This window comes from Thamnophis sirtalis, unplaced genomic scaffold (assembly GCF_051295495.1).
Source record: "Thamnophis sirtalis isolate CommonGarterSnake01/CBP01778 unplaced genomic scaffold, rThaSir2_p1.2 scaffold_5, whole genome shotgun sequence".
NCBI classification, from domain to species: Eukaryota; Metazoa; Chordata; class Lepidosauria; order Squamata; family Natricidae; genus Thamnophis; species Thamnophis sirtalis.
This window is the reverse complement of record NW_028261385.1, coordinates 124447665-124475514: the sequence shown is the minus strand read 5'-3', so window position 1 is coordinate 124475514 and position 27850 is coordinate 124447665. Positions and strand designations below refer to the sequence as shown.

General features: G+C 39.8%; 2 protein-coding genes across 2 annotated transcripts in view; one reads left to right on the top strand and one right to left on the bottom strand.

Annotated features, from left to right (window-relative positions):
- The window catches only part of PCSK2 (proprotein convertase subtilisin/kexin type 2), a 114160-nt gene extending 109552 nt beyond the window's left edge, over positions 1 to 4608 (top strand). The window contains exon 13 of the mRNA XM_087716839.1: positions 1564 to 4608. Within this exon, the coding sequence (XP_087572965.1) occupies positions 1564 to 2050 (487 nt within the window). The 3' untranslated portion in view covers positions 2051 to 4608. The remainder of the gene's footprint in view (positions 1 to 1563) is intronic.
- Positions 4609 to 12924: 8316 nt separating this feature from the next.
- Positions 12925 to 27850, bottom strand: part of BFSP1 (beaded filament structural protein 1) — a 31710-nt gene continuing 16784 nt past the window's right edge. Inside the window, exons 5-8 of the mRNA XM_014058082.2 lie at positions 27020 to 27127; positions 19292 to 19512; positions 16951 to 17036; positions 12925 to 14700 (exon numbers count right to left, since the gene is read on the bottom strand). Of these exons, the coding sequence (XP_013913557.2) occupies positions 13763 to 14700; positions 16951 to 17036; positions 19292 to 19512; positions 27020 to 27127 (1353 nt within the window). The 3' untranslated portion in view covers positions 12925 to 13762. The remainder of the gene's footprint in view (positions 14701 to 16950; positions 17037 to 19291; positions 19513 to 27019; positions 27128 to 27850) is intronic.

Sequence of the window (27850 nt, the reverse complement as noted above, 5' to 3'; positions counted from 1 at the left end):
GTATCTGATTTATTCCATCATATATTGATGACTCCAGGTTACTTTTAGGACTCTGCATATGTAATCTGAATGCTGTTTCATTGACGCATTAATACTTTGTTTGTTCTATGTTCTCAAGCCTTCAGCTTAATGCGAGGCAGTCCAATTATTTTCTTATTTGATTTCATATGAAGTCAATGAAAGAACCAAACAATTAACTGGGGCAATTTATTAATTTACCATTCCATATATTTTATAGGAATTTACACATTACTGATGTTAAGGTTTTATAAGGATTATAGAACATATTGGGTAGGTTTTATCTGGACAAATTTAAATATAATAGCTTAGTATCATAGAGTTACTGAAGGCAATAATGAGAAATGCTGGAAGTTGTAGTTCAGCTATATGGAAAGAAAGGAGAGGAGAGGAGACAAAAGGAAAGGAGACGAAAGAAAAGGAAAGGAAAATCTTTGTATTATTGTAAGCAGGGAGTTGAAAGTAAGGAGATTATGCTTCATCCAATTTGGACAAAAACAAAAATGAGTTCCCATTGAGAGATGGCTGGGATGTGAGTTTCTATGGTTGAGATTTGTTCATTTACTTAATGGCCATTATTGGTTCAGCCAAAACCTTATTAAAGATAATGACTGCCAACCAATAGAGGACATAGCAGTGTGGCAGCCAAAATTAGATGCCATAGGAAAGTGTAGATTCTGAAAAGGAGGGAATGTGGTATAGTATTGTCATAAAATAGAACAAAGATTGCTCATCCATTTTACTTAATCTTCCTTATAAAATTAATCATTTTCTTATATTTCCATATTTCTAACTTCTGTTTCTGTTGGTTATTATAGGATCAATATTAATGTGATCAATATTATTGCAAATATTATGATTTCTCAAAATTATTTGTATGCAGACAACACAGTTTATTTAGAAATGGATTTTTTTATATTTAATAAAAACTTTTTTTTAAAAAAAGAACAAAGATTTATTCTCTGCAGGATTTAAGATGGCTCAGGTAGAAAATAGAATATTTGAATCACAGCTGGAAAATAGAGGCACAGGAAGCATTTGTATTGGGCTGGGAGTAAGAATAAGATGACAACATCCACTCTTGCATTTAGTGATGTATCTATATTGGTAATGAGCCAAGCAGGAAATTTGAATCTGCCCAAGATGCTCTTTGTAGAAATGCTGATTATAAACTTAAATAATAAATAGAATACTATAAACAAGTTATGACGTGAAAGGAAAGCACACAATTTCATGATCTCATAAAGCTCCAAATCTGATTTTTTCCAGTGGGCCTGGAGACCACAAATGGAGACAGAGCCAGTCATGTTGTGGTTTTTGTTCTGGGTTTTATTATATGAGGGGTGTTTTAATGTTGTAAGTCACCAAGGAGTCACCTATGTGTAAGTTTGGACAGCTACATAAATTTGTATTAAAAATAAATAACCTATTAATTATCTTAATGCAGTCTTTTTATATTTTCATTCTGTCTTAATCTGCACTTTTGGATTGATGGGTACTGAGGAAAACATGGTATTCAGCATTACTTTTCTTTGCAAATCCTAGGAAAGTATCATCTGGTGGCAAGCTGGTTCTGACACTTTCAACAGATGCCTGTGAGGGGAAAGAGAACTTTGTCCGTTACCTTGAACATGTTCAAGCAGTTATCACAGTGAACTCTACAAGAAGAGGGGATTTGAATATCAACATGACCTCACCAATGGGGACAAAATCCATCTTGCTGAGTCGGCGGCCAAGGGATGACGATTCCAAAGTGGGCTTTGACAAGTGGCCTTTCATGACTACACATTCTTGGGGAGAAGACCCCAGAGGTACTTGGGTTCTCGAAGTTGGGTTTGTTGGGATCTTACCCCAAAGGGGAGTCCTGAAAGAATGGACATTAATGCTACATGGAACTCAAAGTGCACCCTACATAGACCAAATAGTGAAAGATTACCAGTCTAAACTGGCCATGTCCAAGAAGGAGGAGTTGGAAGAAGAATTAGATGAAGCAGTAGAAAGAAGTCTCAAAAGTATATTAAACAAGAATTAGCACTGCTTTGCATGACAAATGGCTAGATTTCCCCTTTGTCCTTTCCTGTATGTTCCCATTAGGCATATAACATTCACTGTCTCTCGATCACTATCCAACCTTTTCATTCTACAATGGTGCATTGTCTAATTTAACTACAGTGGAAATTTCTGAATTCTGAGCCACAAATATATGATTATAAACCAATTACTTTGCAAGCGTGTATGGCTGTAACTATTTTAATTTGAAGACAAATTATTTCAGGGAGGGATATTTTATTTTGTTTTGCTACATTTGACCTCATGCAACATAAAACAACCAACTGGCAATGTTGTGGCCATGTTTCTTTATATATTTTTGTAGCAGATACATAATTTACAATTTTATTTTAAGTTTTGGAAGAGGGCTTGCTGATGTAGGCTTGCTGAAATATTGCAAGTTATAAAAAAAAGGAAATAAATATCAAAATTTGGGGTTCTAAATTATATTTTATTTATGTTTTCATGAATTACTTTGAAATCAAACAAAAACAACTGCAAAATCTTGTGTCATTCTGCTGCTGAAAATTTTCTTCATTGCTGGCTGCTATTGGCCTTTGAAAAGTCTATATTCACTAACCAATATCTTCACCAGCATTTAGCAGTAAGAAGAGAGAGGGTTTTTTGGCAGGAAACTGGTGCAACTGTTTCTTTTATTTATTTATTTATTAAATTTGTTTGCTGCCATAAGGCAATGGTTTATGTAGGTTTTTTTTTCCTTTAAAAAAAACCCTATCTTTCCCAAAACTCATCAAAACTTTAAGCACAAAATACAGTTTGGTCCTGAGATCAGTTCAAGCACATTACCAAAGCCAATAAAATAAGAATCATAGCTTGTCAATAGTTATAGAATACCAACTCTATCGTGCATTATCACAAACTGCAAGCCTATAGCATCCTTGAACTAAGCCCATTTAATTCAACTGGAGTTAATTGTGGTTATGTAAGAAGGAAATTGCCCTGAAATAAATAGATGAAGTTTATGGGAAAACTAGTTTTCTGAGCTATAATGTTTACCCAGGTTCATACCCACAACTTCAAGCTATCCCTAGGCTGCAAAAACTCACCAATCAGTATCAGAACTGGAAGTTCTGATATCAGTAGTAAGCACCTCCCTTTGCTTTATTATAATTCTTTCGGCAGACCAATCTGCACAAATAATTCCCAGTGTATGTAGCATTCTTTGACAACTGAATTTGTTGCTTGTTAAATAATTTCCTAAAGAGCAGGGAGATATGTACTCTTTGGAAGATACATCTAAATGAAATACTATGTAGAGTTTCTGCTATATTCATAATTCCCACATGAGCTATAGTGTAGCTGTTCTTCTGAGATCATGAGTTCTAAGCTAGAAGAGATAATTGTGCCCCATGGCTGCCAGCTCATAGTCCTGCTTAGATTACTTTTTACTTTTCTAATGCCCTCATGTGAACAGATATAACATTAAAAGATGGATCGGGCAAGCTAATCCATGATCCCAGTTTGTCAAATCATGGATTAGGAAACACAGTGCAGTGACAGTGACTATGGCGGGATGTGAAGCACCTTCAATAGTGACCTATTATAGTGACCTATAGCAAAATATACCCTCTCCTTATTATTGTTATTTCAGCACAACAATAGTTGAGTAGCAATATAAGGTGTGTCTCTTTGAGGACCCAGCCTTTCTCTTTTCAAAGGCAAAGAATGATTATGTTGATTGGAGATAGAATTAAGCATATTTACCAATACCTCATACCCACTTCAGATCTCTTCTTTCTCTATCCTCCCTACTAAAAGAACTTTGACCTTAAACACCAACCTTCTGTTTATGATCATGAAAGTTGCCCTGGTGGATTCCACAGGAATGAGACCCAAGCACATGAAATGGACATGCATTACAAGCTGGCTGGCAAAGTTATTGACTCAAAGTCTTGAAAAAATACTCACAAATCAATTATTGTTCATCTTTCTCCTCACTAATATTCTCACAGTGAGGAGAAATGATGGGAAGGACTAATTAATTCTATTTTTATTTTTTTTGCAGAATTTGGGGGAAGGGGGGGGGAACGTTGCTGAAGCTGTTCTGTTCCATAGAAATTCCAGAGTGCAGAAATCAGAGTGGTGTCCAAAATTCAGTGTAAAGAGAGTTTGATGCCGAGGAAGTAGCATTAGCTATTCCTTGCCTGCATTCAGATTGGATTATAATGCACCACAATGTCCCTGGACACTTCTGAGAATCTTCATTCAGTACAGATATTTCAAGAGATTGGATGGGGGGAAAATTTCTTATGTGAGAATTTGGACTGTGGGAAATGAGAGCAGAAGCAAGCACAATTTGGTACTAACGTTAATGGCTTCAAAACGCAGCAAGTCATGTTGTTTTACCCTTTCCTTGATGCTTTCATACTGGGCTTTTTTTGCTTCTGCTAGTGCTCTGCATGCAAATAATGACTCTAATGAAATGTGGAGTAATTAGTGTCTAATTCTCAATGCAAAATGTATTAGGGCACACACAATTTGTGCATTGTTTCATACAAATTTATGGGCTGCAATAATGTTTGAACTGTCTCTTATATTTCTTTGTGTTTCTCTAGTCTATCTTTTTAATGTGTGGTATTTGCAAAGATAAAACCTCAAGCATTTCTGTTACAAACCTGGCTATTCAGAAGTGGGTTTTGAAAATTTATAAATCAAAGACATGGGTTAATGAAGCCTCCGAACCAAAATAATCTGGAAGTATATGCAGATCTATTCCTTGATCTCCCAGATACAGGAATCAGTGAACAATAAGAACATCAATACTTCAGATTAAAAACCATCATAAATCCAATCATTCAAAAAAGAGAAAAGAAAAAGGGAATAAAAGCCATATAATTTAAAAGTGAAATATAGTAAGTAATAATACAGAATTAAATGGTTAGTTGTACAAAAATAAAGCAAGCAGTGAACCAATCTCATTTCTTTTTAGTATGAGTAAAGCAGCTAGAGTTTTGCAACTAAAAGACCTTTCTTTTTTCTACTCACTGATTAGCGTCTCAGGTGGACCAAAAAAACTCAGTTTGTAAACCAAAGCCAGCATTTTAATATAAGAAGTCCTCCAAAAGCTCTCCAATATATACAATAGGTATAGAAGCCACACTTTTTTAATCAACTGAAGTTCAAAAACCTTTCCTTGGCAATTTTTTGTTGAGTATGTAATAATAATCTCAAAAATGAACTAGAGCATGAAACGGTCAGATGTTCATTCTTCAAAGAATAGAGGCACTGGTTTATTGCTAAAACTGGGTACAGATTGTCGTTGCCCTTTTTTTCTCTTGATTCTGCAAGAACAACTTGGGACCCCCAGGTCTAAGTACCTTACATTTTTGAAATAATGTCAATCCATAAAATATTGTATTCTCAATTCCAGATCACTATATTGGTTGATCAATACCTTTGACTTTCCATCTTCTAGCAACATTTATTGTAGGATCTTCATGGAACCTAAAGAGAATTTAGCTATTTCTTATTACATGTCTCTGGTACAATTCCAACTTTTTTAAAATTAGGATAATTATGAGGAACCTTACTTAAAATTTAGTTTGAAAATTGAAGACTTTGGCTACACAAAGTTGAGTTCTTTGCAGGTTAACTCATTTTCTCTCTTAATATTTAATTGATACTTAAATATTTCTCAGCAACTCCATACAACCTGGAATTGTGTAATTTTAATGTAATTTTCCTATATTTCCTGCTTAATTTAAAAAGCTGCCTCTCTCTGAAGTGGAAAATGTTGAGCTGACTCAAAATGGTGCATGCGAGCTTTCCAAAATATCTCCCTAATCAGACCTAAAAAATCTGATGAATTTCAACACGTAATCCAGAATAGAGGGGATTAATGTTATATATACAACTATTGTAGCACAACACACAGCCATTTACATCTATTTATTCTAGTAATAGAGTTCATTGCAGGAGCCTTCTTGGTAAGATGTTAATTATTAGTTCTTATAAAACAGAAGATAAAACTAAGGTTAAAGTGCTTGCCAGATGGCTGACTAGACACAGGGGGCAAATTAATGGGCAGATGATAAAGTAAGTGGAATCTTCTACTGGAATATCTGGAAGAGATTTTCATGCCTCAAGATCATGGCATGTGCAGCTGTCATATGTAGGGAATAATGCTTCCCTTGCCATCTTGAGATTTTATTGCAGAACGAGGGGCTCTGTATCTATATCCCTTCAGTGTTAATAATTCCTAATACCAAAGTTTATGTAACTTGGGGTATGGAGTGCAGACTCATGAGTATCTTGACATTCCCTATGGGAAGCTACAGGTTATCCAAAATAATTAGGTGTTTTTGCTGCTCCAAAACATGACTCTTGGCTTAGAAGCAGAAAAGACACATTTTGTTATTTGACTCTTTTTGCCAGGAAATTTAGCCACACTTGACTCTGCTTGATTTTTTTCTGCTCCGCCTGTTCGGTTCCTATCATGAGTAAATTGTTAGAACTTCGGGGATTTAGCAATAAAGGGACATTAAAATAATGGATTTTGGATGTAGGTTAGGGGAGAAGTTGGGAGCACCAGGCTAATCAGTCATTTAAAGCAGCGTTTCTCAAACTTGGCAACTTTAAAATATGTGAATTTCAGCTCCCAGAATTCCCCAGTCAGCGTGTCTCGCTGGGGAATTCTGGGAGTCGAAGTCCACATATCTTAAAGTTGCTAAGGTTGAAAAGCATTTTAAAAATGTGGTTTCCCACTGGGCTCTAGCTTCTAAACTTTACTCTTTGTGGAGTTCTTTGTGCTCTCTAAACTTGGTTGTTTTCTTGCAGGCATTTCATTGCCCAAACTAGGTAACATCATCAGTGCTAGGAGCACTACTAGTTTGTGTAATGAGCTATCTGCAAGAAAGGAACCAATCTCAGAGATCACCAAGGACTCCTCATTTCAACCTTGAACTACAAATATTCTACTTTATTGGTCTCTATTCTCTGGAGTCCCCAAAATTTAGAACATTTTTATTGGCAAATTTGCAGGGAATACTAATGAAAAAGACAGCCTCTGCCTTTATGGTTTGGATCAGGGAAAGACTTTACTGACTTCTTTCTATATTGCTTTTATTACAATGACAGTGGGTTGATTCTTATTGTTCCGTTACTATCTGAGCTCCCAGCGTCCACTGGCGCCTTTTATGCAGTTTATCTGTTAACCAGTAGAACTATTAATCACACATATAGGGTTGCTAGGTTTTGTGCTACTGGTTTGCATCCCTCAAAGGTTAATGATTGCTTGGCGCTGAATGCAGGCACTGGGTCGCCATGGTTCTTATCTCTCTTTATTTTAAATTCAATTTTTTTATATTCTTCCTATTTTCTTTCTCTTTTTAAAGAATGGACGGTGTTTACTCTCAATAGTGCTGGTCTTGTGATAGTAATAAAATGAGAATCTGTTCAATTATTTCGTGATTTATTTGCACTTGTGCCTTGCCTTACTGGGCGCAGTCAAAGATATATTTTGTTTGTAAAGTGAAAACTAATCGTATGCAATTTTTTCATCAAACCAGCTTAAAACATCTACTTTTTTTTGTTAATTTGCAATGAGTAAACTGGTTATTTGAGGGTAATTGTTATAGTTACTATATAAAAATTTTCAAATCTCCCAATATGGTTTAATGTATGACACTCCAATGATGGATTTCAAAAAGGCACAGCTAGTTATATGCTTGAATAAAAAGAGAGATTGTGCATTTCATGTAAACCTTCATAACAAAACAATTATGATGCACACCAGACAAATCTGAACTTTGTTGACCAAATAGAACATGGAACTTAAACATATATTCTGACAACATGGGAATCACGTGAATTTATAATACGGTAAAAAATGGTTCATAACCTGAAACTCCACCTGTGTAGTGGGTCCTTATTCTATTTTGGGATAGGCAGTGTCCATAATGTGCAAAAACATGTAGGCCCTGGAACCATAGGAATCCTGTGAGTGGCGAGTCTTGAAGGAAAATAGAAACTACTGTATACTCTCAAACTGTGCACTGATCTGCAAATATTTGCATTATTAAATTAGTTCTGGATTTTTTTTATTTGTTTGCTATTATGTATGGAAATTGGTACACCCTTTTAAACCCATGAATGTAAAACAGAGTTAAAGAATATGTTGGGGCTTGTTCTATTCTCAGATTTTTGCACGAACGTGAGTGTTTTAATAACCAAAAAAGAAGGATTTTAATAACCAAATCCTTCTGACGATAGCATGAAAATTCTCAGCCACAATTGAGCACACTTTAAAATTAGAGACTTCCATTCCCTTTGATGAGAGAAGCACATTATAATCATATGCACCAGCATTTGTGAGTATTTTTGCATGAAACACTTTTAGAGTGGAAAACGAGGAAGTTGCATGGCCATAAATTCTCCCTAAAGCTAATTAAGAACAGAATTCCTTTCAATCTCGTTGTTTTTAAACCGTGATTTCTTAAAACTTAATGAGCATATAGTATGAACAGGCATGTCTGAGAGTAGAATTTGCTTCTACTGGGATGACTGTCAACTCTATTCTAGTCCTGCATGAAATCATTGCTCCATTGGAGACTAATATCCCTATTGGCATAATGCATTTTCATCAAATTCAGCAGTAGCAGGGAACCAAATACTGTAGGCATTGCAGCTGTCTTTCCTTGCTGGTTCAGTTCGTCTATACTTACGTATGTAACTGTTTAAACCTATGAAATTTAAACATTTAAACTTTTGCTATACTATATGGAATGTGTAGTAGTAGCATACAGGCATTATTGTATGTTATATATTTATATAGACACGTCCTATTGTAAATAAGAGTAAGAATTTATTGCATATATGCATACATATGTATGTGTGTATGCATTTCTAACAGATGTGCATAGCCCATGCAAATTTATTTACTTTGAAAGCAAAAATCACAATAATGTCTCAGAAAGCCTTCTAAATGATAATGAAGGGGCTCATTGAATTTATATGTAGAGATGCCATTGCTGTGATGTAAGTTTTCCATTTGAACATTAAAAGTCTTATATTGTAGCAAAATAACTAAATGGGTGTATATATTTTCATAATCCCAATGGAAAAGTAATTCTAAGGAGCAATGGCACATTTTGATATTAATAGTATTATTATGTAGATAGATTCAATTTGTAGGGTTTTAATTTATTGTATGCATCAGAATGCAGTTATGAGTCCTTTTTGTGAGACTGCTGATGCAAAATGATGTTTATTTATCATAATTGTTTTTTTAAAAGTGTGAGTCATGGGATGAATTGTATACAGGCAATCAGCTATTAAGCCCTGTGCTAATGTTTTATAATATGAGTAAAAATAAAGAGATGTTGTAAAGCAGCAGATCCAAGCACAATTGCTTATCAGTAGTTATGTGACAGTGTAGTTTTTACATTTAGATAAAAAAAAATATGGCAGAACATGCTGGTATGATTGTTTCAGAGGTTAGGTAAAGAAAACTTGCACTTTCTTGGAAAGGCAGTCTGTTCTCCATCCGTCTTTTTTATATTTAGACTAAATATAATCTAAGAACAAGTGAAATGAGAAGCTGAAGTTCCAAAATCTCACCAAACCATCTGCTGAAATTGACATGTGAATTGGTTTGCTATAGTAATAGGCTTTATTTATTTATTTTATTAATATATTTATACATGGACCTTTACAAACTGTTTTCGGGGGTGATCTAAAAATTACAGTGGAATATCTACAAAATTTTAGAACTGCATAAAACCTATTAAGCTAATTATTTGAAAGGGCTGGATTACTTTGCACTAAATGCAGTAAATTGGATGCCAGGAGAACTTCTACAGGAAGAACATTCCACAAACTAGATAGAGCTACAGAAAAGACCCATCTCTCATCCACAGCTGGCACATCTTAAGGTAAGAGAAGACTGATGATGAGGCACATTGTTTCAAGTATTCAAGCACCAGGATTGATATTTTGAAGTGTGCCAACAAACAAATCAGGAATTATTGGATTAAAACAAAAAAAACTTTGGGACTATATTTCTGTTCTTTCAGAGCAGGACAAAATACAATACATTGCAATCTAATGAGCATGACTAATAACACTGGTTATTTATGTGCAACAGGAGGGCTCCATTGCCCATGTACACCTAGATAGACTTTCTAATTTCTAACACTGTGGAAATATGTAACTGGACTACATCGTGTCGGAGTGAAGATTCTGTTGCTTTCAAGATGTTCTGTAATTTCCATGCTCTTCAATCATGGATAATATGACCTATGGTCAAGCCTAATTTATCACTTTGGAGGTGGCCTTTGTGCTTATCCAGTGGGGTATTATATTTTCTCTTTTTTAATGACTGGCTCTATTTTCCAACCTTTGAATAAATAAATATCTGCTTTGCATAGGGTATAATAGTCTTGCCTGGCTTTGTAGCCAAGATTATAGGCATGTGAGATATGACTCTGAGCCCATTTTGAAAATGGGGGGGGGGGTATTTAAATCATAATGTTTAAATAGAAATGTGAGACACAAATGTGCTTTATGCTGATGGTTTTATTTCCACTGAAAACATATTCAGATATATTTTGAAGATCAAACCTGACTAAACAGCGGGGAGGAATAATGCCCATGCTGCCACAAACAATTACCTAATTTAATGCTCATGTTTTGTAGAAGAATAAAAAGGAATCAACTGAGTCTGCCAAGGATACCCATAGAATTAAATTTATCTCAAACAAACCCCATCATACAGAAGATTAAATTAACTCCATCCAGTCAAATGGAATGGGATCTAACCATCTACTGAGCCATTTTCCTTATGATAAAGGAAAAGAATGGTAAAAGAGCTGGGGAGAAGTAATGCCTTCCCTTATAGAACTCATTGCCAATACATAGCAGCACAGAGAATGGTTTCCCAAATATTGGCTGCAACCTATTGCTGCGGGTTAGTTGCTGCTAGTAATGTTTAAAAGCCTTACTATTATTTTGCTGGTGCAAGACCTTCTGGAAATTCAGACAGTTCCTGAAGAAAATGAATAGTTCTGTGTTTCCAAAATTGCAATACTTGACCCCATTACCATGATTCTAAAATTATTAGTGGTTTTAAGCATATTGTGGGAATAGGGCCTATGGATGGTTTCACTGAACTGACCAGTATCACTTACTGGAAGCCACTTATCGCTTAGTAATAGTATTTCCCCCATTTGGTGGCCTCTAGAGTTGTTGGTCTTCCCTCAGCCCATTCCTTGAGCTATCGTATGCAGATCCTCATGTTAAAGCATTGCTCTTTTAATGGAAACTTACAACTTAAATTCCCAGCTACCTCGCTCTATAAGATTGCTCAGCCTTCTTATCATGCAACAAACAAAGCATGACCCATCACTAAGCTTACAGTCAAATGTTTGTAACTACTGTTGATGGCAATGAACATAAAGGCTTGGTAAACCTACAAGAGCTCCAGAAATACTCAATCTTGTTCACAACTGCTTGGAGAAAACATGGTGCAGAAGGTCTCCTAATATCCAGGGATGGATTCTTCTTCTGCCACTCTATGATTTAAAAAGTTATCTATGAGTTTGATCTATAAATGTTGGTTTTGCATCCACTAGCTGAGACTTTGGAAGTTCAAAGAAGAGCACCTAGGATGATTAAAGGCCTGGAGAAAAAACATATGAGGAACAGTTGCAGGATTTGGGTTTGGCTAGTCTAGAGAAAAGAAGGACTAGGGGTGACATGATAGCAGTATTCCAGTATTTGAAGGGCTGCCAACAAAGGGGGGTGTGTGTCAAATTATCCTCCACAGCATGAGAAGGCAAGACAAGAAACAATGGATGGAAACTAATCAAGGAGAGAAGCAACCTGGAATTAAGGAGAAACTTCCTAACAGTGAGGACAGTTAACCAATGGAATACCTTGCCTTCAGAAGTTCATCACTGGGAGTTTTTAAATAGATACTAGATCTCCTCTGAAATAGTATAAGGTCTCCTGCTTGAGCTAGAAAACCTTGAAGGTCCCTTCCAGCTCTACTCTGAACTTAAGACAGAAGTTCCTCCAATGTGTGTCATCACTACTGAAAAAGCAATGGGTGCTACCTGTGCCTGCTAATTTGTATTTATATTTGGTTTTAGTTTTAACCTTTATAAATGGTAGGAAGAGTTGTAAGCAATTTTGCCGTTTTATTCTCACAACTATCTGTTTAAAAATAAATAAGTTTCAGAGAAAACATCTCTGGACAGGAATATACAAATATTCATATCAAATAAGCTGCTAACTTAATTGGGCTTCTATACCAGAAACCTCAGGGACACGTGGCTCAGTGGCTAAGATGCTGAGCTTGTCGATCAGAAAGGTTGGCAGTTCGGCAGTTCGAATCCCTAGCACTGCATAACAGAGTGAGCTCCTGTTATTTGTTCCAGCTTCTGCCAACCTAGCAGTTTGAAAGCATGCAAAAATGCAAATAGAAAAATAGGGACCACCTTTGGTGGGAAGGTAACAGTGTTCCATGTGCCTTCAGCATTTAGTCATGCCGGCTACATGACCACAGAAATGTCTTCGGACAGCGCTGACTCTTCGGCTTTGAAACGCAGATAAGCACTGCCCCTTAGAGTTGGGAACAACTAGTACATATGTGGGGAACCTTTACCTTTTACTAGAAACCTAAAGCTACCAGTATTTTAATTTCTATGCAAATGTTCAGAAAAATAAAGCCTTGTGCAATTAATTAAGATTCATAATTCTGTATCTAGTCAGGTCCATTGCTTAGATTTAAAAGTGAAATCCAAGGGTTCAACTGCATTGTGCATAGAGTTCCAAGTGACTTCCTAATATTCTGCCTTTTGTGGTTAAATGGCAACACAGATCCTCTGAGCAAATATATCTATGGAAGACAAAATATTTATTAGGCAAAAATCAACCAAATGGTACCAGCTAACATTCAGAGATTTCTATCATCAGAAACTCAGATATTAGTATAGTCCAAGAATCACTTCAATGAAGACATCAAATCCATTTGTAGTATATTTGATACACTTCTGGACATGTGGTGGCACCAAGCACAATGGCCCCAATCCCTTGCAAGTCGATTTGATTAAGAAAAACTTCTGATCTTAATAGAGATGTACTTCTCCCCAATTATTTTCCTTTGAACATTGATTTAATGGAGAATAGAGGGTATTTTGGTTCTTCTCTGGAGGATTGGGACAGTTTAATTCCAAACAAGTTCTTATAAACATATTAGGTCTAAATTAATATTTAGAGCTGGGGATACATTAAACTGGTTCTTCAGGTTCTTCTTTCTTTTGATGGTGTGGCTACTCTTCCCCATGTCCAATCTTTTAACTGAAGCCAACATAGGAATAATCTTGAAAATTGGGGCTTCTGTTCAAACACAGCCTCCAAAGATGGCAAAAACTGAGGATGAGGGAGTGACAATGGAATTTTATTTAAGATCCCCAAGGTGAAACATCTACAATTTTGCTATTGGCAGAGAAATTCAACTCCACATTCACTATTTTTATCACTCCATCAGACAATATAAGGGGAGAGTAGTGAGGAATCAAGCAAAATACATATTTTAGGCTACCAACATCAAACCATTCACATTGGTAGGGTTCCATTAATTTTGTTTAGCATTGCTATTAAATAAAAAAAAAACTCTGAGGATCACTTCTGTAATAACTGTAAGCTGGATTAATTGGCTGTTCGAAGGTACATACTAATGTTTTTTGTCTTCCAATTTCTTTTTGCTGGTTTTCTCAGTCATGGTCTCCATAATCATAGCAGTTTCTTCATAGCTTTCAATTTTGTCATCAGAGAATTTTTCTATGGATTCTACCATTTCTACCTTCTCATAACTCATAGTGTTTGGGAAAGCTAATTCCTTATGCAAGCCATCCTGCTTCTTGCATTGCTTCTTTACATAAATTCCTTCTTCATTTCGTTCACTTGGACATGATGTGGAAAATGGTTCCGGTGCCCCAGTAAATTGCACTTTTGGAAATTCTTGTTTTTTTCCAAGATCTCTCCAGGCCCTGGATCCATTATCATCCTTCTCTTTGCCTAACAGCTTGTACTCATATTTAAGGTCTTTCTGCATCCTTGATCGCTCCCGCATTTCATGGACTTCAACTTCACTTTTGCAATGTTCAGGAGATCTGGGTAATTCTGGAATTGCTTTCATACCACGTGATATATTTCCACCAACATCCGAAACAATGACTCTACCTTTATAAGGAATAGGTAAAGAATGGAAGCTGGTGTCATCATAGCTGCCTTTTTCTGCAATAACTACATACCCTTTAGCATGGAACCCAGTTCTAGGTTCCTGTCTTTGATAACATCTGACTTTGTCTTTCACTATATTGCACAATTTGTCAAAAGCTTTGCTTAGTTGTGCTCCATCGGGCACATCTTCTTCTGCTTTTCTGGGCTCACTTTCTTCCTTTGTACCATTGGATCTATGTTCACTTTCTTCATGCTTGAAATCCACTGGAACTTGGTCAAATCCTTCTTGTGGCTGGTCGAGCGTTTTCTCTAAGGAAGACCCATTGGTAAGGTCTTTGGGTGTGATCTCCTTCCTCTTAAACATTTTCTTTGGCAGGCTTCTTTGTCGAAACTTGGCAGCAGCAATGTCTTGCATGACCAGTGTAATGTCTACATGAATGGAAATAAAACAACCATAAATATAACATGAGATGCAGCCCACTAAGGAGGAAATGTATCATATGCAGACATTACCTCAAAGATGGTTGATGAGGGTGGCGTGAATATTTGTTGAAGAAAATGTTAGGTCAGAGTGCACCATTTGTTTAGGCAGTGTCTGTACTTGCCCTTTGAGGACACACTCCAAAATGTTGGTTAAGCAAAAGACAAAACCTAAATGTGATTCACTTTTAATGACAAATTTAAGTTGACGGGATATGTTTACTGTAATTTTACTTTAATGCAATTAGTATGATTACTGCTTACCTAATTGCTTACCTAATTATTACTAATACTATATCTATATCTATATCTATATCTATATCTATATCTATATCTATATCTATATCTATATCTATATCTATATCTATATCTATATCTATATCTATATCTATATCTATATCTATATCTATATCTATATCTATATCTATCTATCTATCTATATATATACACACACACACACACACACACACACACACATATATATACACATACATACATACACACACACACACACACACACACATTCTCAAAATAATACCTGAATGGATGATTCCTATATGATGAATATTTAGATGGAGCTACTGTACAGAGAAAGAAAAGGAACTTCTCCCTCCCCTTTTCTCTCTCTGGTTCTTCTCTCTCTCTCTCTCTCTCTCTCTCTCTCTCTCTCTCTCTCTCTCTCTCTCTCTCTCTCTCTCTCTCTCTCTCTCTCTCTCTCTCTCTCTCTCTCTCTCTCTGTGTGTGTGTGTCACTCTCTCTCTCTGTCTCTCTTTCTGTCTCTCTGTCTCTGTCTCTGTCTGTCTCTCTCTCTCTCTCTCTCTCTCTCTCTCTCTCTCTCTCTCTCTCTCTCTCTCTCTCTCACACACACACACACACACACACACACACACACACACAGAAGTGGATTACATTTTTAATTTTGTTGGGTACAGTCTATGAAGACAAAGCTACAGCTTTCAAATCTGACTATAATCTACAAAGATGCTCCAAAACCTTATGGATATTTCAGCAGTAAGGACTTCTGCAATACTGTAATTCAACATTACTAACATGACTGTGTAGGAAAACATTAGTATTTACCAGGGTCCTGCTGGACCATAAAATTCATCCAATTAACAAAAAATTAAATAAGGGAGGCTCAAGTGATGAAGACACCCAGTTGTTGTTGATCTCAAAAAGCTAAATAAAATCCGATCGTCAGCACTAGAATAAGAGATCCCCAGGAAATCATGGTGTTAAAGATGAAAGACTAGTCTAAAAAGGTTTTAAAAATAATCCTGGGAAAAGAGCAAATCACTTCCTCATTGTTAACAAGAAACAACTTATAGCCATTAGAAGTCAAGCTAGTAGATGTGATGTAACTATTTTATGTAAGAGAGAAAGTTCATTTTAAAACAACCAAAATTAAGGCATAATTATTTTAGGATTTATCAGGAGGGGCAGGATTTATTCCTGGGCTGTATATATATACAAAACATTAATTCATCACAAATTTTCAGGATCCCAATGAACAGAAATGTTAGTTCACTTTAAAAGTATTGGGAGTATGCTCTAGGACAGTGATGGCGAACCTTTTCGGCACCAAGTGCCCAAATCGGAAGATGTGTGCATGTGCACGCGCCCGAATGCCGGAAAACTGAAAACCAGCTGGACAGAGTGCAATGCCTGTTTCCTGGCCATGTTTTTCAGGCTGTTTTTCATTCATGTTTGGGATGATTTGGGGCCATTTTGGGGCCAAAAACGGCCTGAAAACAGCCCAAAATGGCCTAAAATGACCTGAAAAATGCCCCCCAACCAGTCTGAGTTTTGGCTGATTTGGGGGGAGTTTTCAAGCCATTTACCAGTGCTTCGGCCCCTGAAGGCCAGCTGGCCAGTGTGAATGTGTGCCAGAAACCAGAAGAGCAGCTGGCAATGGCACATGTGCCCACAGAGAGGGCTCTGCGTGCCACCTCTGGCACAGGTGCCATAAGTTCGCCATCACGGCTCTAGGAACTGTGAGGTTGGAGACCACTCTTCTTTCTAAGAAATCAATAGATGATTTGTCTATCTTCCTTTGGTAAATGCAATGATTTTGTTAGGAGAAAAGGGTTTAACGTAAGTCACACGTGCTCAGGTAATGCGAACAATGAGATTAGCATACAGAAAGATATCACATACTGGTCTCATAGGCTAAAATCATTTCTGTAGGCGCTTGCTTACCTGTGCCTTTCAAAGGTGGCGTCTCTGGCGGTCTGTAGGTCTGTGGAAACAGGGTTGCTGGAGTTCCAACAATAGCAGAATTCAATCTATCAGAATAGGGAAAAGATATAAGGCAGGATCAATAAATTCCACTGAAACAAAACCTAAACAAACCTTTAAAATAATGTTTAAAGTAACGCCAAGGCAACCCAGGTGGGTTACGTGTAATCCATTGTAATTATATGTATTTGTGATATTTTCCAAATAAGTTCTTTTTTATTCCATTCCAAACCTGTTGTCTTAAGGTGAGCTACGTGGAGTGCAATCCACCCTCGCCTCTCTAGATCAATTCCCTGCAAATCCATTGTCATCAAACATTCTAGAACAGAATGTCATACTCTGGCAAGTTAACAAAGCACATTGGAACCCCACTGAAAAATAACTGTGGAGCAAGAACCTACCCAGAGAGGATTCCTGTTGGAGTAGCTGAGATACCCCTAGAAAGCTCTGTGAATGGGAAACTGCCAGCGGTAAGAAATAAAACAAAGTGCTCCAGATCTCATATATATCCAAAGCCATCTCAGTCCCTAAAATTTTCAGTTGTCTAAAAGAAAAGTCAGAATTGCTTCTGTTCACCATTCCTGAAAGTTACTTTTTATCTTACTTCTCTTTAAGCATATAATTGGACCATACGGTTGCACCTCCTCCACCTTAAAGATGTGTGGGTTAAAAAGGTGGAGTGCATGAATATGCATCCCAATTTCCCTGTGTGTACTTTCCATGTTTACTCCACTATAAAAGTCTTGTACATGTGCAGAGGTGGACATGCTCCAGAGAACTCCATAGGTTTATATTCCTGGTACAATAAGGCACTCATTATAGAGAAAAACTTGGAGAAGCAAAATATGATTTAAATCCAAGAAAGGCAGAGAATTTTAATGTTAAACTGGCTTGGCCTTAAATCCCTTGGGTACAATAGAGAGGGTAGAAAAACACAATTAGACTTTCAAGATTATGTTGTTATAATCTATATCAAAAGACTTCCAGTATTTCTTGTGGAATCCATTTTCTGATCTGGCCTACCTCAAAGGAGTGACAGCCACTCCTTTGGCTGTCACTCCTGTAGAGCAGGGCTGTCAAACTCCCAGCCTGTGGGCCACATGTATCACACGCTGGCCACTCCCATGCCCAGTTTAGCAAAAGTCCTGATATATCACGTAACGCTGCCATGGCGATGTTATTCTGACACACCTCTGATGTAGAGACTTCTAAGCACATCTATCTACACATACGTAAATAGGCTTGGAGGGTACTCTGATTAGATTCATTCCCTTTCATTTTAATAGCATGATCAGATCATGCTATTAAAATGAAAGGGAATTAATTTAATCAGAGTACCTAGTTTTAATTCTTATTGATTAACATATTGTCTTAACAGAGCACTTTGTGAGTGCATTCTATTTTTAAAGCAATACAGTTTGGCTCTACATATGCTTGGAACTTGTCCTGTGGTCACACATGAATAAATACAGGACAATATGTTTGCAAGCAGGCAATTATGATTTTGGGGCATAATATTGTCACTGCACTTAAGACAGGAGGAGTTCTCTCTCCTCAATCACTTTGATTTAAAAGAGGGGAAAGTGCTACAAACCACAACTATGGTAAGATAATTACCAAGAGAAGTGTTATGAATGCAGATCTTTTCTAGATCTTTTGAAATTTTTGTGAATGACTAGTTCTATCGATACACATCTCTGCAACTACTGCACATTTTTAATATTTTTTTGAAAGACATGGTTATTGACAGTTGCACAAAGCGTTCCGTTTGACATCAAAAGAATTGAAACAGAAAGTAGCCATTAATTAATTCCCTTGCATCTCAGATCTCCTTACCCAATTAAAAACAAAATTTGAGGTGGTAAACCTGGTTTTTTACTCTTACAAAGAAGACTTGAAAATCAACAATGAGAGTTGGTAGTATCTCAAGCAACAACAGGAAGTCATGCAGATTCCTGGAAACAAAAGCTTAACACATTGATGTAGAAATGCTATTAATGGGTGGCTCAGAGAGCATGTCATGTGCTTCTATAGTGAGTAGCATATTCCATAAAAATTAATATTTCATTTAGGATGTTGCACAGTACTGGGAAATAATGTTTTGGCCTGAGAAATTTAGACACCTGCCATGCCAGCCAAAGCAGAGAAACCTGGAAAGCTGTTGTGAATAGTCCTATTATTTAAAATATGATACAGTATGGTCAAGACCTGATTGTTCAGTATTGAAATGATTTCTTAGATACAACTTGATGAAACTCTAAGCCACTTTGCTTTCTGCTTTTTGTTTCAAGATTTTCCATACCTGCTATCTTCATTTTCAATGACACGTTTGTAACGCTCCAATTCACTCTCTAGGGACTGTTTATAAATGGACAGCTGGCGACACTGGTTGGTGTATTTCTCCAAGGTCCTTTCAGCGTCTTCGATGCTCTTTCTCAGACTGTCAATCTGGTCATTATATAAATGGATCTCATCATTGTAACTCTGCTGTGTGTCCTTAATCACCTGATCCAGCATTGCTGTCTGTTTTAAGAAAAGGAAGATGTGAAAGATTTCCTAAGGCTGGTCTGCTATGGGGAAACAGCACAGTTCACTAGCAGCAAAGATTTAGAATACTACCACTACCCTATTTCAATGACATGAAACAAATAATTGATACTTTTGTGTTTCAAATATCACTTAGCATTAAACACACACACACACACACACACACACACACCAATATTAACATACCATAACAATGAGCAGCAAGCAAGTTGAAATCATATTTAGATAGCCCAATGTCCAAGGTGTAATTTCTTAAAAGTGTTCATCTGTCCTCATATAAATAATGTTAACAAAAACCTGCACATCTGCATCAGTTAAAGTTCTAAGTTCATACCCAGCATATAGAATTAGTGTAGTACTAGAAGTACTAATGTTTCTAATATATAGCAAAATGATGGGTTCAATATAATCCTGAATCTGTTTCTGGGATCATAAAGGTTTCATTGGAAAATTTAGCCGCAAGCCATTGCAAAATGGTAGCTTAATTTTTTCTCTCTCCACTTTTCAGTCAAAGGACTACTGTAGTAAGATTAGGATCAGCATCAGCATCAGCATCAAGATTAAATTATAATTTTTAAACTGTAGATTTAGCACACCCATTTTACTGTATTCCCACTCAGGCCCCAGTGAATTGTTGATAACTTTATAAAGTCAACCTCCTCCCACTCCACTGACATAGTTCCTGAATGCCATTCCCTTGCAGGGAAAAGAAATGATGCAACTAGTGAAGTTCTATAGATGCCTAGTAACATGAACCTGGAATTTTACACAGGACTTTACACTACAAGAACTTGAAGTGCCAAGACAAGCAGTGCCCTTCTATATTGTGTTCTCAAGAAAAACTGAAGCCTATTCCTTAATGTATCTCCCATTAAAAAAATAAAAATCAAATCAAATCACATCAAATTAAATTAAATTAAATTTTGACATCCTCTGAGAATTCTCCTGAAGAACCAAAACATTGAATTTGAATAAAACTATCCTTCCTCTTTCTCCATGCCCCCAAAACATTATTTATTTATTTATTTATTCATTCATTCATTCATTCATTTTACACTTGAACAAGAGAGGAAAAAGTCATGTTTTTTACATTATGCTGCAGGCAGTTGAAAATATTTGTCAGAAAAAATTCCAGTGGAATACATATTGACCACCAGATGGTGCTCAATCACCTGAAAAACAGAGATTTGCCTGATAGGAAAATTATATTATCACTTCCATCATTGTTCTTGGAATAAAAATATAAGAAATCAAATCAATTCAAATTTCATTATTATGATCTTTGACCAACTTTTACAGTAAAAAACAAAACAAAAACAGCATTGGAAAGATTCATTATTTGGATAATTTTGACAACTCAAGAGTATATTCTGCAAAATCTTGATTAATTTTATTCAAAATGTATCTTGCAGATCTTGGGAACAATTTCCATTCTTAGGACTGAAAAGCTGGGTACAAGTGAATTGTACAGATTAAATATTCCACTGCAATGAACCCTAATAGCTTATGATCTCTCTGGTATTTTTAGCTGATAGAGGAGAAGAGCAAGTAACGATTCTAAGTTATCCACAGAGTGCTAAAAATGAAACAGGCATGCATGCCAATAAAAGCATGCAACAATAGAAAAAAGGCACTGATTTTTGTAATGAAGTGTGAGTCTTCCTAGTGAACAAGAAGGCCAAAGTGATACTAATTTGAAAAAATTAGGATGCCACCTTTTTGCATAAAATGATTGTCTATGGAAGTAGACTTTCAGGGGTGTCAAACTGGCAGTCCGTGGGCCGGATGTGTCATGTGAAGGTCACACCCACTCCAGCTCTACAAAGGCAAACAACATCGCAATATGCCACGATATGCCATGTGACACAATCAAGTTTGACACCTGTGAGGAGCATGAAAGAATGCTAAAAGGGGGATGGTGAAAAGGGGAGAAAACAGAGGGCTCAATCAAGGGATGATGCAATGCTACCTTCCTCAGGGCAGGTGACGTTATGCTCTCAGTGAAACACTGCTTATCTGCAGGTCCAATTGTTCACAGGTGTCAAGCCCACAGGAGTTAAAACTCAGGCTTCACAGAGCTCTATTCCCCTTCCTCAATTTCTAAAGGTCAAAAGAATCCCGGATTACACCAGAGTGTGCCATCTTGTTCACCCTGCTATCCGACTTGAGTGGATCCTAGCAATTTTTCTCTCCAAGAAAGTGGTAAATCCCTCTAGCATGACTGTAGGAGCTTTGTCCTGTCCTATTCTTAAAAGAACCCAGGTTACTCTGAACAGGACCATTGGTGGGAATCTCTGAAGGTGATAAGCACAGAGAAAAACAATTGAGACCTACACTATTTATCAGGGACGCAGTGGCTCAGTGGCTAAGATGCTGAGCTTGTTGATTTGAAGGTCGACAGTTCAACGGTTCGAATCCCAGCACTGCATAATGGAGTGAGCTCCCGTTACTTGTCCCAGCTTCTGCCCACATGACACGTGTGGGGGAACCTTTATCTTTAAAAAAGTAAGTTTCCCCTCACACATATGTGCTACTCATTCCTGACTCTAGGGTGGGGGTGCTCATCTCTGTTTCAAAGCCAAAGTGCGCATGTGCGGAGATTCGGAATGGCGGCCAGGGCTTCTCCGCGTTAGACGATCTAGCGAAAAAGCGCTGGGAGCTTGTGGGACCGACTGCTTGCTGCTTTTGGGAAGGTCCCCCAGGATGATGGAGATTCGGGGGACGCGTACGAGCCAACGGCTGAGGGGAACCGGTGCCTTTCGTCGATCTGGGGCCTCGGATTCTCCGACGTGGCTTGGCGGCCTCGGCAGCGGGAGCGGCGACGGGAGCGGCGGCCTTATAGTGGGGGCAGAGGCGAGCGAAAGCGTCTTGCGGCGGCTCCAGCAGCTGTGGGGTTTTTTAACCCTCTTCTTAAAATCTTTTCAACGTGGTGAGCTTACAGCGACTGTATTAATCGCGCTGACTAGCGACTGCCATTATTTAGACCTGGGGGATTCAAACAGGGCCCCTTTTCGGATTAAGCGAACCGGGCGGCTGGCTGTGTGCGCCGTGGCCGGAGCCTTTTCCGGAGGCCCCCCCCCTTATATCTGGCTTGGCTTTTCCATCGATGCCATTTTCTCTAACAGAGCTGTTTCTCTCACCAATGCTGCTCTTTTTATCAACACTGCCTTTGTGATCATCGCTGCTCTTTGTCAGCAACATACCCCCCACCACCAGTACTGCTGCTTTTACCGACACTGCCCCCTTCTCCAACGCTGCCTTTTCTATCATCATTGGTTTCAACGTTATCCTTTTAACCGATACTGGTTGCCTGCCACTCTGGACTTTGACTGTTTGACTTCCCCCGCCCATACATTCAGAGCCTGTGATCCGGTTTTTCTTGACCTAGACTGTTACCATCACCATTATATTGGCTTTACCCCCAAAAAGAAATTTTGGACCTGGGTCGCGGGTGGACAGACGGCGACAATATTGTGTGATTATACCGAACCCCCGCAGGACCTTCTGACCAGCATCTTTACAAAAGAAAAGAGGGGTAACAAGACTCTCCCCCGTATATTTGATTCGAACTATAATCGGCCCCTAGCCATCTTAATTTTGAACATTAACAGCTAATTTGCCATCTGAACCCGCACTTGAAATTTTAAACAACTGCGCAATTATTGTAATTTCTTGCTTTTCTCTCATCTTTCTCTTCTTTCTTTGTATGGGATATGCATGAGATTCGTATGAGATGAATGAATGTCCCACTTTTTATAACCATATTGTTGTAAATTTTTTGTGTTTTAATCCTTATGTGGGGACTGCTTGAGGGAGTGTATGAGTATGTGTGATTCGGAGGACCTGCCGGGAGTTGCGGGGGCCACGGGGGTGGTTGAGGGGACCAGAGACACGGGAGAGGGTCGGGGTATTGCGGTCGTAACAGGGATGGGCAGATATGGCGGGGACTTTAGGGCAGGCCATTACCGGGGAAGGAGGGTTCGCTACATTACAGAGATCCCTCCTTCCGGCCCTAGGAGTCCCACTCCAAGACCAGATGGCGCAAGTAGTCAGGACCCTGGTCTCAGGCTGTTGCTGCTAAATGCCAGGTCTGTAGTTCATAAAGCTCCTCTCGTCCAGGACTTAATTTTAGACGAGAGGGCAGACCTGGCATGTATTACTGAGACCTGGCTGGGCCCAGAGGGAGGAGTCCCCCTTGTAGAGCTATGCCCAGAAGGATTTCAGGTGCTGCATCAGCCGAGAGCCCAGGGAAGGGGTGGGGGTGTGGCCGCTGTTATCCGGGAGTCGTTAGTTCCTCGTAGGGTCCCTGCTCCGGAGATTGTCGGGTGTGAGTCTTTGCTGTTAAAGTTGGACCTCAAGGGTCAAGTGGGTTTGCTGCTAACGTACCTGCCTCCCAACAGCGTTGCAGCGGCCCTCCCCTCGCTCCTCGAGTCGGTAGCCGAGCTGGCAATTGAGTTCCCTAGGTTGATGGTCCTGGGGGACTTTAATTTGCCGTCGCTCGGTGAAAACTCTGATGGGGCGCAGGAGTTCATGGCTTCCATGACAGCCATGGGCTTGACCCAAGTAATTCGAGGCCCAACCCATTCAGCGGGACACATGCTTGACCTCGTATTTCTCTCGGAGCAGTGGATTTATGATCTTGGTCTGAGGGGGAACGACATCATACCCCTGTCGTGGTCAGACCACTGCCTACTGAGGCTCGACTTCCGGAGGCCAGACCCCCACTGTAGGGAGGAGGAGCCGACCAGGTGGTTCCGCCCCAGGCGCCTTATGGAGCCGTCAAGGTTCCAGACAGAGCTTGGGGTTATTCCTGACACTTTCGCCCACAGCCCGGTTGAGACTCTGGCTGCTGCGTGGCACTCGGCAGCGTCGGAGGCCCTCGACCGGATTGCGCCACTGCGGCTCCTCCGAGGCGGCGGATCCCGGAGACCTCCTTGGTTCACCGAGGAGCTCCGGGAGATGAAGCGCCGGAGGAGATGCCTAGAGCACCGTTGGAGGTCCGATAAGTCCGAATCGAACCGAGCAATGGTAACCACCTGCACCAGGGAATACACCAGGGCACTTAGGGCAGCAAAAAGATCACATATAGCCACCCTGGTTGCATCCGCTGAGTCCCGTCCAGCCGCCCTGTTCAGGATAACCCGCTCCCTATTGAACAAAAGGGAGGCGGGGGAACCCTTGCAGGGCAGAGCTGAAGAATATGCCCAATTCTTAGCGGACAAAATTGCTCGGTTTCGGTCGGACTTGGACTCCACACCCGCAGCTCCAGCCGAGGCACAGGAGGATCAAGTAGAACAGCTCTGGGTTGAGTTTCAGGATGTTACCCCCGGGGATGTGGACAAGGCCATGAGAGCTGTAAGTACCTCCACCTGTGTTCTGGATCCGTGTCCCTCATGGCTGGTTACTAACTGCAGTGAGGTGACACGAGGCTGGATCCAGGCGGTAGTAACCGCCTCCCTTCGGGAGGGGAACTTCCCCGCCGCACTGAAAGCGGCGGTGGTGAGACCCCTCCTGAAGAAACCATCTTTGGATCCAGCTGTTCTTAATAGCTACCGTCCAGTCTCCAACCTTCCCTTCCTGGGGAAGGTTGTTGAGAAGGTGGTGGCCTTCCAGCTCCAACGGTCCTTGGAGGAAGCAAACTACCTAGACCCCTTCCAGTCAGGCTTCAGACCCGGTTACAGCACAGAAACCGCTTTGGTCGCATTGATTGATGATCTCTGGAGAGCCAGGGATGAAGGACATTCCTCCATCCTGGTCCTCCTTGACCTCTCAGCGGCTTTCGATACCATCGACCATGGTATCCTTCTGCGACGACTGCGGGAGGTGGGGGTGGGAGGCACCGTGTTACGGTGGTTCTCCTCCTACCTCTCGGACAGGTCGCAGTCGGTGTTAGTGGGGGGGCAGAGGTCGTCCCCTAGGCCCCTAAATTTTGGAGTGCCTCAGGGTTCGGTCTTATCCCCCCTACTATTCAACATCTACATGAAACCGCTGGGAGAGATCATCCGCAGGCACGGGATTAGATACCATCAATATGCGGACGATACTCAATTGTATCTGTCCGCCCCGTGCCAACTCAATGAAGCGGTAGACGTGATGAGCCGGGGCCTTGAGGCCGTTATGGACTGGATGAGGGTTAACAAGCTTGTACTCAACCCGGAAAAGACCGAGTGGCTGTTGTGTTTCCCTCCCAAAGATTTGACGGATATTCCACCACTCAGGCTGGGGGGCCAAATTTTATACCCCTCAGAGAGGGTTCGCAACTTGGGAGTCCTCCTGGATCCACAGCTGACATTCGACCACCATTTAACGGCTGTGACCAGGGGGGCATTCGCCCAGGTTCGCCTGGTGCGCCAGTTGCGACCCTACCTGAATCGGGAGGCTCTCACAACAGTCACTCGGGCCCTTGTGACCTCTAGGCTGGAATACTGCAATGTGCTCTACATGGGGCTGCCCTTGAAGAGCATCCGGCGACTTCAGTTAGTGCAGAACGCAGCCGCGCGAGTGATCGCGGGTGCACCTCGATTCACCCGCATAACACCTATCCTCCGCGAGCTGCGCTGGCTACCTGTCGATCTCCGGATGCGCTTCAAGGTGCTATTAGTCACCCATAAAGCCCTACATGGCAGTGGATCTGGATACTTGAGAGACCGCCTCCTGCCAATTACATCCCTGCGACCAATAAGATCTCATAGGTTAGGCCTCCTCCGCATCCCATCGGCCAGCCAGTGTCGGCTGGCAACTACAAGGAGGAGGGCCTTCTCAGCAGTAGCCCCGACCCTTTGGAACGAGCTCCCCGTGGAGATTCGTACCCTCTCCACCGTCCAGGCCTTCCGCATAGCCTTGAAGAACTGGCTCGCCCGTCAGGCCTGGGGTTAAGGATAGTTACCCCGCCCGAATGATGAGTGTATGTTGCCTACTATTTTATTATATGTTGTATCTCAGTGTTTGTATTCCCCCTCCCCGGTTTTATGTGAGCCGCCCTGAGTCCCCTCAGGGAAAAGGGCGGCCTACAAATTCTAATAAAACCTAAACCTAAAACCAAAGAGCCAGCGCTGTCTGAAGACATCTCCGTGGTCATGTGGCCGGCATACCTAAATGCCAAAGGTGCATGGAATGCTGTTACCTTCCCACCAAAGGTGATTCCTATTTTTTCTACTTGCATTTTTACCTGCTTTTGAACTGCTAGGTTGGCAGAAGCTGGGACAAGTGACGGGAGCTCACTCCAGTACGCAGCACTAGGCATTCAAATCACCAAACTGCCACCCTTTCTGATTGACAAGCTCAGTGTTTTAGCCACTGAGCCACTGCGTCCCTTTTTTACCTTTACACTATTTCTCAGATAACCTCCTGCTTGTGAAACAACCATAATCCAATCTAATGATCTATCTTTTAATCAAATAGTTTAAAAACATTAATCTGAACTTAAATCATAATGCTCGTAAAACATTTGTTTTAGAAAAAGTAACTTTTTTTGAAACAGTACCTCTGTCTGAAGCTTAAGTTTCTGGCCTTGGAGCTGGGAAAAAATGCCCTTGTATTCATCTAACTGATTCTGAAGTATTGGAATCCTTCTCTCGGTTATCAGCTTTTCCTGCAAACAAAACAGGAGGAGGAAATATGAGTAGAATTGGATTGGTATCAAAAAACAGACTATAGGTTGGAATGAAAATGATTTTTTAAAAATCCAATTTTCCTCTTTGCCTAATGTAGAAATGTGATATACATCCTAATTGTTCAGACATCCCACAAAATTGGATGTTATGGTGAAGTGGTGAGTAGTAAATCCTACTGAAGGAACCTTGTGTACAAACAAGAAATATTTATAGCTTCCAGTTGTGCTGAGCATCCATTATCCCCTCTTTCCTCATTTTAAATACATCTATGTATTTATGCTCACACCTGAGCATATATGTTTCTGTAACCTATCATTGATATCAGTGGTGGGTTTCAAAAAAAATTCAAACCTACTCTGTGGGTGTGGCCTCCTTTGTGGGAGTGGCTTGCTGGCCATGTGTTTTCTCTCTCTCTCTCTCTCTCTCCTTCCTTTTGTCTCTCTGTCCCTTTTTCCTTTTTTTCTTTCATCTCTCTCTCACTTTTTCTTTCTTTTTTTCTTTCTTTCTTTCTTTCTTTCTTTCTTTCTTTCTTTCTTCCTTTCTTTTTCTTTCTCTTTCTCTGTGTGAGTCTGTCTGTCTGTCTCTGTCTGTGTGTGTGTGTTTGTGTTGTGTGTGTGTGTGTGTGTGTGTGTGTGTGTGTATGTGTCAGTGGTGGGTTTCAAAAATTTTTGGAACCTCTTCTGTAGGTGTGGCCTGCTTTC